The 11,701-nt window shown below is 42.9% G+C and overlaps 1 protein-coding gene across 1 annotated transcript in view; it reads right to left on the bottom strand.

Moving 5' to 3' along the window:
• Positions 1-895: 895 nt before the first annotated feature.
• The window catches only part of LOC126144504 (UDP-glycosyltransferase UGT5-like), a 142,869-nt gene continuing 132,063 nt past the window's right edge, over positions 896-11,701 (bottom strand). Inside the window, exon 7 of the mRNA XM_049915495.1 lies at positions 896-1,735. Coding sequence (XP_049771452.1) covers positions 1,453-1,735 — 283 coding nt within the window. The 3' untranslated portion in view covers positions 896-1,452. The remainder of the gene's footprint in view (positions 1,736-11,701) is intronic.

The raw sequence follows: 11,701 nt of genomic DNA, 5'->3' as shown, positions 1-11,701 counted from the left end.
TAGGGGTGGTCTGTTGCAGAGCTCATTGTTCAAGAATGTACGATGAACAGCATGCTTCGAAACACTTGTACATGCACCAACATTGTGACACCAAAGACGTCAAAAATCACCATCTATACTACTTTACAGAGCAGACAAGCCTCCAAACCTCTCGTTCTGTGAGGAGTCCTGGCCGTCCAAACATTTAGCGCCTTGTGGTAGTTTCACTGTCCTACCTCTTCACAACAGTAGCACGTGAATATTCGACCAGCTTCGCAGTTGTCGAGACACTCGTTCACGGGCTTTGCATAATAATAACCTGTCCTTTGGCAAAGCCACTAACTCAATGAATTTCTCTACTTGTTACTTTCATAATGCATCACGTGCCCACAACGTCACCAGGCGGCATCCAACCTCGAGGACATTGTGTTTTGGCTTATCAGTGAATAGACTGGCAAGAGACAGAAAAGTTATTTAGATATCATTGTATCAGGTTTAGCACATGAAGTGCCACGCATCAAACTGTACGAAAGTACCAACTGTGACGTACGCTAAGTAAATGTTATTTGTTATTTCTTATTGTGTTACAACATCTCTATTGTAGTGCGTCTTGTCATAGCAACTGTTTACTTAATAATCTCAGCGTTCAGCTACTACCATTAAGGAATCATAGCAAACACCTCTTTAAACTGAGGCTTGCTGTAACTACTTTTGCTTAGTCACATGGCATGATGACGCACCAAGGATCCAGCAGTTTTTGCGCTATGTAACGTGGGGCAGCCTTTCTATGTCTCTCTTCGACGATAAGTCACTTCGCATTTGTTTTGGTATTTCAACAAAACACTATTCGACTATATATATATATATTACATGTTGTTCTCAGGAATTTCTAACATTCGAAGTGTACCCCCATAAGTTGGTAAGGCAGAAGAATTTTATTCCAAGATAAGTATAGTACATTGTATGTTCGTGGAAAAGAATTTACCTGTACTTGATAACTGATGACTAACGTGCGTAATGCATCAGAACTGTGCAGTAACACTACTCACCCCTTAAAGAACTCTAGAAAATTCCCCTTGAACTTGTGTATCAACTGTGGTAGTCCAATGGGAATACACACAACAGTGTACTATAAAAAGTACAACGATGTACCATAAAAGAAAGATCACAGAACGGTTAATGATGATTATCTTAGCGTGGTCGCACACATATGGAACATTTAAGCAGGCCGTCAATAAATTGTTTGCATTTGTATACATAAAATTTCCTGCAATCAAACAGTAACTATTTTTCTTATGTTCAAATCATCACAATAACATTTGGTATTTTTCCCTCGTACGCACGGACACTCCTAGGCGCTCTATGAGACAATAACTTACTCCAGTCCAAAAATTAAATAAGAACGCTGTGAAACGGGCGCAAGCACTGATGAAGTGTACTAGGATTCTATTGTTAGAGAACACAGAGGATCTGTCACTGCTTTTTTTCTTTCTGTCTAAAACCCTTCTTCACCGTCACCATCACTTCCCGCAGGAGGTAGAACGTGACACCAGCTACCGCAGTCGCTGCCACCAGAATGAAGGCGATGACGTCGAGCAGCAGAAACTGCCACCAATGCAGGTCGAGGGCTGCACTGCGCATGTGTGGGGCCCCCTTGTGACGTATCACGTACTCCACCCACCACACGGCGCGCTCCAAAGAGTCAGCCTGGTGCTCGCGGAATATTGCTGACATCCTCCTCATGCTTTCTTTGTACCTGAAAGAAAATATTGATATTATTTATTAAGACCGTAACACAGAAGGAGAGTAAATTTAAAATAAAAGTACAGTTTCCATTAATTTAAACTAGTGTAAGCGATTTGTTAATGAGATAGTAGTTCTCTTAGCAAAATTACGAGAACAACATGAACTATATGTTGTCCGATATCTTGGACAACCACAGACTGAGGGTAAATACAAACAAGACTAAAAGAATGGCAATAGATAAATCACACAGACAAGAAAGGGCAAAAGCTAAGGTTGGAAATACACTCCTGGAAATGGAAAAAAGAACACATTGACACCGGTGTGTCAGACCCACCATACTTGCTCCGGACACTGCGAGAGGGCTGTACAAGCAATGATCACGCGCACGGCACAGCGGACACACCAGGAACCGCGGTGTTGGCCGTCGAATGGCGCTAGTTGCGCAGCATTTGTGCACCGCCGCCGTCAGTGTCAGCCAGTCTGCCGTGGCATACGGAGCTCCATCGCAGTCTTTAAGACTGGTAGCATGCCGCGACAGTGTGGACGTGAACCGTATGTGCAGTTGACGGACTTTGAGCGAGGGCGTATAGTGGGCATGCGGGAGGCCGGGTGGACGTACCGCCGAATTGCTCAACACGTGGGGCGTGAGGTCTCCACAGTACATCGATGTTGTCGCCAGTGGTCGGCGGAAGGTGCACGTGCCCGTCGACCTGGGACCGGACCGCAGCGACGCACGGATGCACGCCAAGACCGTAGGATCCTACGCAGTGCCGTAGGGGACCGCACCGCCACTTCCCAGCAAATTAGGGACACTGTTGCTCCTGGGGTATCGGCGAGGACCATTCGCAACCGTCTCCATGAAGCTGGGCTACGGTCCCGCACACCGTTAGGCCGTCTTCCGCTCACACCCCAACATCGTGCAGCCCGCCTCCAGTGGTGTCGCGACAGGCGTGAATCTAGGGACGAATGGAGACGTGTCGTCTTCAGCGATGAGAGTCGCTTCTGCCTTGGTGCCAATGATGGTCGTATGCGTGTTTGGCGCCGTGCAGGTGAGCGCCACAATCAGGACTGCATACGACCGAGGCACACAGGGCCAACACCCGGCATCATGGTGTGGGGAGCGATCTCCTACACTGGCCGTACACCACTGGTGATCGTCGAGGGAACACTGAATAGTGCACGGTACATCCAAACCGTCATCGAACCCATCGTTCTACCATTCCCAGACCGGCGAGGGAACTTGCTGTTCCAACAGGACAATGCACGTCCGCATGTATCCCGTGCCACCCAACGTGCTCTAGAAGGTGTAAGTCAACTACCCTGGCCAGCAAGATCTCCGGATCTGTCCCCCATTGAGCATGTTTGGAACTGGATGAAGCGTCGTCTCACGTGGTCTGCACGTCCAGCACGAACGCTGGTCCAACTGAGGCGGCAGGTGGAAATGGCATGGCAAGCCGTTCCACAGGACTACATCCAGCATCTCTACGATCGTCTCCATGGGAGAATAGCAGCCTGCATTGCTGCGAAAGGTGGATATACACTGTACTAGTGCCGACATTGTGCATGCTCTGTTGCCTGTGTCTATGTGCCTGTGGTTCTGTCAGTGTGATCATGTGATGTATCTGACCCCAGGAATGTGTCAATAAAGTTTCCCCTTCCTGGGACAATGAATTCACGGTGTTCTTATTTCAATTTCCAGGAGTGTACAATAGCAGAGTTCAAAAAGTAAGTTACACATATTGCCCGAACTAAGGCCATTGTGCAACAAGAGTGGTGCATTGTTAGAAGAAAATACATGTTCTTGGTTTCCCGTAGACATAGTTCTGCTGTGTTACATTTACGAGGTGCATCGCAGTGAGTGACTGAATTGGTGCAACCTCGGAAACGTGTTCCAGAGCTGAAGTACGCTGGACAGTACAATTCTTGTGGGAAAAAATCTAATTTGACCACAGATTCAGAGTGAAATTCTGGTGGTATATGGAACGAACCCCATACCATGTACACCAGTAGTGAAATAATGGTAATTATTTGACCAAGGCCGTGAAGACTTGAGTCAGGCTCATCAGGAAGCTAGGTCGTCGACATTGATCACAGATGACGTCCACGCAATCAAGGAATCGACTGGCAGCAGTCGCAGACTTCCAACGCTAAGAAAATTCACACAGCAGTTCTCGAATGGCTCCATGATCAAGAAGTCGATTCCTGTCACTGAGGAACTAAATATCTGGTAGAACGTTCCAACCACTGCTTCCAGAGATCTGGTGACGTTCTTTCAAAAATCGTGTCAAGTTTTTGTGTCACTTTAATATAAGGTACCCGATCCACAATAATAATTGCTTTCTGAAGCCCCCTCGTGCTACTACAAGTAAATAAGTTTGATACTTGGGAACTGCAATAACAGACGACAACAGAAATACACTGAAGAGCCCAAAAAAACTCGTATAGGCATGCATATTCAAATACAGGCGTATGTAATCAGGCAGAATATGGCGATGCGGTCGGCAACGGGCCGGCCGGAGTGGCCGAGCGGTTCTAGGCGCTACAGTCTGGAATCGCGCCACCGCTACGGTCACAGGTTCGAATCCTACCTCGGGCATAGATGTGTGTGACATCCTTAGGTTCGTTAGGTTTAAGTAGTTCTAAGTTCTAGGGGACTGATGACCTCAGAAGTTAAGTCCCGTAGTGCTCAGAGCCATTTGAACCATTTGGTCGGTAACGCCTATGTAAGACAACAACTATCTGACGCACTTGTTACGTCGGTTACTGCTGCTTATCAAGATTTAAGTGAGTTTGAATATGGTGTTATAGTTGGCGCACGAGCGATGGGACACAGTATCTCCGAGGTAGCCATGAAGTGGGGATTTTTCCGTACGACCACTTCACGAATGTCCCGTGAATATCAGGAATCCGGTAAAACATCAAATCTCCGACATCGTTGCGGCTGGAAAAAGATCTTGCAAGAACAGGGCCAGCAACGGCTCAAGAGAATCGTTCAGTGTGACAGGAGTGTAACCCTACCGCAAACTGCTGCAAATTTCAGAGCTGAGCCATCAACAAGTGTCAGCTTGCGAACCATTCACTGAAGCACCGTCGATATGGGCTTTCTTACCCTTGATGACGGCACAACACAAAGCTTTACGCCTCCCCTCGGCCTGTCAACATCGGCATTGGACTGTTGATGACTGGAAACATGTTGCCTGGTCAGACAAGTCTCGTTTCAGATTGTATTGAGCGGATGGACTTGTGTGGGTATGGAGACAACTTCACGAATCCATGGATCCCTACATGTCAGCAGGGGACTGTTCAAGCTGTTGGAGGCTTTGTGACCGTGTAGGTGGTGTGCAGTTGGAGTGATGTGGGACCCCTAATACGTCTAGACACGACTATGATAGATGACATGTACGTAACAATCCTGTCTGATCACGTGCATCCATTCACGTCCATTATGCATTCCGTTGGACTTGGACAATTCCTGCGGGACAATGCTACACGCCACACATCCATACATGCTACAGAGTGGCTCCAGGAGCACGCTTCTGAATTTAGACATTTCCTCTGGCCACCAAACTCCCCAGACATGAACATTATTGAGCATATCTGGGATGCCTTGCAACGTGCTGTTCACCACCACCTCGTACTCTTACGGATTTATGGAGTGCCCTGCAGGATCATGATGTCAGTTTCCTCCAGCACTACTTCAGACATTAGTCGTGTTGCGGCAGTTCTGTGTGTCTGCGAGGGCCTTACACGATACTACGAAGGTGTACCAGTTTCTTTGCTGTCCAAAGTATAAGTGTATTAAAAGAAGAACTTCAGTGACTAAACAAGCCTTCATAAACAAGAGTAATTTAACCACGTCAGAATAGAAAGAAAAAAAGAAAAAGAGATTCATCGAGAGAGTTATATGGAGTTTTTTAAGCTACTGTTATGAAGTGTGGACTCTGAAGACATTAGAAGAGAAAAAAATTATGAGTATTAGAGATGTGGATATGAAGAGGAGTCACAAAAACAATTCGGTTAGAAAGAAAATCTAATGAACAAATACTAAAAGAAATTTAATACAGAGCGACACAGATTTAAATGCTATACAAAAGAAAAACTACATCAACTGCACACCTAATTAGGGAAAACTGGTTCATAAAAAAAACACGTTGGAAGGAAAATCCCTGAGAAAAATATCGTAGGGCAGACATCCATAGTACAGTTGTGAGTAGAATGAACTGCCGCAACTAAAACCAAATGACAAAGATGGCGTAGACCAGAGAAGGACGGCTACATGACCGAGACGCTGCCATTAGTGTCTCATGACGATGGATGGTAGTTGATGTTCTGTAAAATTACAAGGAGGCAGAATAGCTAGCCAGTAACTAACTTTCAACAGGTGAAAGTCTGCCGACAGACTTCTACAAAAAATGAAAAAAAACCTATTACTTCACTTCTCAAGACAGAAAGATAGTATGTTGGGGAAAGATGGAAACTAGGGCAGGTTAGATGTAAGGTGTACAGGGACCCAGCTGTTGTGAGAACGAGCAGAGATAGTGATCAGTAAGCTCGAATGTGATATGACCCCGCTGTCCAATCTGTCCCTCTTTCCTCTTTCAGGAAGGAACTAAAAGTTTCGAAAGCTGGATTAATTTTTTCCTCTTTCGTATGTGGCTATTGGAAGAAATTGGAATTTCACCGACCATTCTGTCTCCTTGAACATTTACAGTTTTCTGGAGTGAATTCTCTTTCGATATCTCTTCATCAGCCTTAATGCACTTGTTATTTCCAGAGATGAAATAGGTCACAAAAACCTTTCTTTCAGAGTGTTACAGGCCGAAAATTATTTAGTGTCATGTTTTCAGCCTCCTATTCATTCTTCAAATTGAATTATATGTTGGCAAGCATCTTTAAATGTGCCCTGAATGAAATGTCCTCTTCCACAAAAAATTTAGAGCCTTGAAATCATATATCAACGCTCTCTGACTTCAACTGAAAGAAATATGGCGCAAGAAAAACAGAAGTTACTTAATTTGTGCAACATAGTACTAATGGGCATATGTAAGCAATTCAATGAACTGAATGACCATACTATGCTGTCATAAACATTTGAGTAACCAAGTCTGTAGCGAAGTTACACACTTTGCTTATGCTTGGCCCAGACTCTTATCATAACGTTTCTACTGCATTTAGAAAGCTGTGAGTACACCAACTTACAATAGCCATGTTTTACATAAAGTAATGAAATTCGAGTTCCCTTCACAAACCCAATGGCTGATTCACCTTTGGTCCGCATAAACATGCAGAGAATTGTATACGAAGTTTTCTTCTCAGTGTGCTTTAGAAATACAAGCATTCTTGTAATAATAGTCCAGAAGGAGCATTGCACTACCATGCGTTTGCTGTATGCAACTCGCTCGAAAAGATAAAGAATTTTTAAGTAATGGCAACAAATCATGAATAAACTTAAACATTTTAAAATAAAAAATAGTATTGCATTTAAATAATGATTACGGCCAACATTACGCTCACAACACCTGGGCTTAAAGTACAGGGTACAATGGATCAGTACACGTGAAATATTTCTGTATGTTGAAAGAAGCTCATTAAACGGGAATGCGATGAATTAAAATGCCCTAAGGCACAGATGGATGTAAACCCGAGTCTTCGAAGGTTACTCGTTTTCCAAGTGGTGAACGTAACGTCTCACCACAGAAAGTACTACAATAGCGGAAATGTCAACATGCCAGGCCTTGCACTACGAACCACAAAATAAGCACATATGTATAGCATGATGTCTGCAAATGTACGACATACTCTGACTACAATTCTACATAAATTTCCTCAGCTGTACGATTCCCAGCGGGGTCAGGGATTTTCTCTGCCTCGTGATGACTGGGTGTTGTGTGATTTCCTTAGGTTAGTTAGGTTTAAGTAGTTCTAAGTTCTAGGGGACTGATGACCGTAGATGTTAAGTCCCACAGTGCTCAGAGCCATTTTGAACCACAGCTGTAACAGTGTTTCACCACACTTGTACCTGTCCACTATAAGAGCCAACTAGACTATTCTTTAGTGTGTTCAAACCAAACGTACTCCACTAGGCCACGTGACGCTTTCGTTCCTGATTGGCTCGCTGAATACAGTACCTCAAAGAGATTTAATCATGGAATTCTCCAGACCATGTCAAAGGCAGTGATGTTTTCAGAGATCCATCGCTCGGTCGGTCTGCAATTGAACAACACGTGAAAGAAATTCAGTACTTAATGTCACAGTCAACTTTCATTGTTCTTGACCTCAACCACAAATCTTGTTTTCTTTGCTACAAAATTTCTTCACGTGCCGTCTGCCCTTCAAAGTTCAAGTTCTCAATCGTTCGAGTTCCTTCCATGTCTCATATTGGAGATGGCGAGAAATCTTAAACACCTCCTTAGCTCCCCAGTGTACTCGAGATGGTCTGTGGTCTGTATCTTAGCGGTTCCATATGATAGATTCATGCGATCTCAAGCTTGAAGTGAAACGTGTTAGCATAGATCTGTTCCGTAGTTCATGCACCTGCGTATTTTACTTTCCCATTTCCACTAATATTGCTATTTTGACAATTAAGGGTGTTATTTCCATTACTAATGAGATCTGAAAGGTAGCAGTTCGTTTTAAACAATCTCTTCTGTGTCTTTAAGAGCGACAAAGATTGGTAAGCGTGGCGAGAGTTCGTGCACACTTGTAAAAAGTGCCCTACAGCCCAGAAGTGAAACGCAAAGGCTAAAACTGAGAAGATGGCCAGGATGTGCGTTTTTAGTGACATTATTCCTGGTTCAAAACTTTATACTCTGGCAGTGATAGTTGAATGTAAAAGTACAATCAACCTGGACTATATCTGGGTATCTGTTGGCGAAATAATTGATGACATTAGTAGGGTACAAATGATTTCCTTGTTGTCTTGTTGTTTTTCAGCTGAAATATGCTGATCTACGTTATCTGGGCTTCAGCTTCTGGTCTTGAGAAGTAAAAAATTTCACCCGTTAGTGTACTCCATGGTAAATCTCTCCGCTTACAATATACAATCAAGCGTTGGTAACTGACATTGTAAAATCGGAAGACAGACGATTTGTTATGTTAGAATATGTGGATGAAAATCCTCTGTCGCGGTAACTTCAACTCCTTTATTGAATACTAGTTTCACCTCACTGAAGCGCCATCTTCAGTTTTTAATCACAGAAAGTTTCTTAAATGAGGTGAACAACATACATTTTGTATTTAAACCTCCATTTACGATACATACCAGTAAAAATATCACTTAATTCAGTGTATATCAGCCACCAGGTATTACACATCGTCATACTCTATTTACCTGAATCGCTCTTGTTGCCTTTTACACACTGAAAAATTGCATAGATCATGACAAGGTACTGTGGTAAGTCGTATGAAGCTAGGTAAGATTATAGCTTTATACCACTTACCAAATGAACTTTGTATGTCTTTATTTTAGTCACGATCTATAAAAATTTTCACTATGTGCATAACAACAAGAGCAATTTAGCTCAACAGATTATGACGTTGTGCAAAGCCTAATGGCTGATACAGACTGAATTAAGTAATAATTTTTATTGTTGTGCCTCATAAAATTGAGGTTTGAAAACAAAATGTATGGAGCTATTGTTCACCTCATTTATGCAATTTTCTGTATTTTAAATCTATAGATGGCACGTCAGTGATCTCAGACTAGTAAACAATAAGGCAGTTTTAGTGGTTCTGACACAGCATTTATATACATACATTTTAATATAATGAAGCACTGATGTAAAACCATTGAGATAGACTCAATGCTCAGCTTTATAACGAATGTAAATATACGCTACCCATTTTTTCCGCTGTACACACATTACATGTTATTATGAGAAAGTAAGTTCTGCGGAATGAAGCATACCCTTAAAGTTGAGGCTGTGGACTTAAGTTCGTTCTTAACCAGTATTATCAATAAGTATGATGATTAATTTTAGTCAACCTCAAAACAAAAAAAAAAAAAAAAAAAAAAATCAGTATTTTCTGTAGCTCCAGCATGCTGGGGTTGGAACTGATCAGCAACTTTTTTGTCTGATAACAATAACCGCTATGAAAACCGTCTTAAATTGCACAGGAAGAACATTTATTTATTGATGACTAGTTTCGGACTGTTTGTCAAATGTAAAATCAGCCACAAATGTAAGTCTTGGTTACACTGGCTATGAAAGTGGGAAAGTGGCTATGAAATCAATAAGGGTGATAGTAGATAACGCGACACAAAGATTTCTCTCTGACAGTTGGCAATGAAACACGTGGAGACCACGTTATCTACTATCACACTTGTTGATATCATGGCCATTTTCCCACTTGTATGACTGGTGTAATGCAAGACTTACATTTACGATTGATTTGATAACGGTCATCAATAAATACATGTTCTTCCTGTGCAACTTAGGACGGTTTTTTGTCGGTTATTGTGATAAATATTTTCTGTTAATGGCTCAACGTAACTATAGCACTGTTGTCAGGTTGTGGCGATTTCGCTACAACTGTTAAAAAAATGTCTGTGTGGTTTCTGTGGAGAGAACACTGCCGATTTACCTTACAGATCTTCCCCAATCCGATATTGTGTCTGTAATGAGCTCGTCATTGAATCTTTCAGTAGAGCTATTTTTAGTAGCAGAAGATCTGTTGTACTGCCAAATGTGGCACAGCTTCACCATCACTGATATCGTTCTTATAATAAATTTTACTTTATGCTATACAGTCTTTCAATATTGTTCAGATGGTCCAAATGGCTCTAAGCTCTATGGAACTTAACGTCTAAGGTTATCAGTCCCCTAGACTTAGAACTGCTTAAACCTAACTATCCTAACGACATCACACACATCCATGCCCGAGGCAGGATTCGAACCTGCGACCGCAGCAGCAGCGCGGTTCCGGACTGAAGATCCTAGAACCGCTCGGCCACTGCGGCCAGCTTTAATACTGTATTCCCCCCAGTTGTTACCTAGTGTTGTTATTACACAGTGGCGCAAAACATGCGTTAGAACGTGTTCGTCGACTGTGGTTTAACCGTCAGTTTAAGTTAGATTAAATAGCGTGTAAGCTTAGGGACCGATGACCTCAGCAGTTTGGTCCCATAAGACCTTACCACAAATTCCCAAATTTTTTATTGTTGTATTGTAGCTCTGAAAATTCTGGAACTCGCTCACTGATGTGACAGTTCACACACAGCGGAACAGCGGTACTGCAACCCACACGTTCAGGCCGCTGCTCCACTTCATCAACAAAAAGTCACTGTTAGGAGCGCAATCTGACCACTGTGCATTATTGGGCCGCTTTTTATGCAGGAACCTGTCAAAGAAGACAAACACAGACAAGTCCTGGAACATGAACTTGTACCGGCTGCACAATGCCGCCGAGTGCTCTGAAACTACTGGTTCAAGCGTCATGGGGCACGTCCACACCCTATTGCAGGCGTCTTCCATTTTCTTCAGGGGACATTTAGACATCGGATCGTCGCCCTGGACACCTTAGTATTCACTAGACGAGGTGTGGAATGGCGTCTTTATAGTCCCGATCTCAAACCAGTGATTTTTTTCTTATGGGGTTACCTCAAGGGCAGGGTCTTCACCGATGTTCCTGTAACACTCCACGATCTTCGTATTGCAATTTACAGAGAGATTCGTGCAGCCGGAAATGTTCTCCACAAAGTCATCACGGAATTAAGTCCAGGGCTCTACACACGCCGAAGGAAACAACTTTTATTACATTCTGCATTAATTTTCAGATTGTCTGTTATACCGTAAATATTATAATAAGAATGTATCACAATTTACCACGTCGTAGTAGCAAAAACTTTCTGTCAAAAGTTTGTGCCACCCTGTACAAACTAGCTTGCACGAAATGTGATATCACCACTTGGAATCTTGGAGGATGAAAACGATGGCGCAAAATTATAAAAAAAAATTGAAAATCGTAAAGCCTTTCT

The sequence above is a fragment of the Schistocerca cancellata genome, chromosome 2 (genome assembly GCF_023864275.1).
Source record: "Schistocerca cancellata isolate TAMUIC-IGC-003103 chromosome 2, iqSchCanc2.1, whole genome shotgun sequence".
Taxonomy (NCBI): Eukaryota; Metazoa; Arthropoda; class Insecta; order Orthoptera; family Acrididae; genus Schistocerca; species Schistocerca cancellata.
This window is presented reverse-complemented; position numbering and strand designations above follow the sequence as displayed.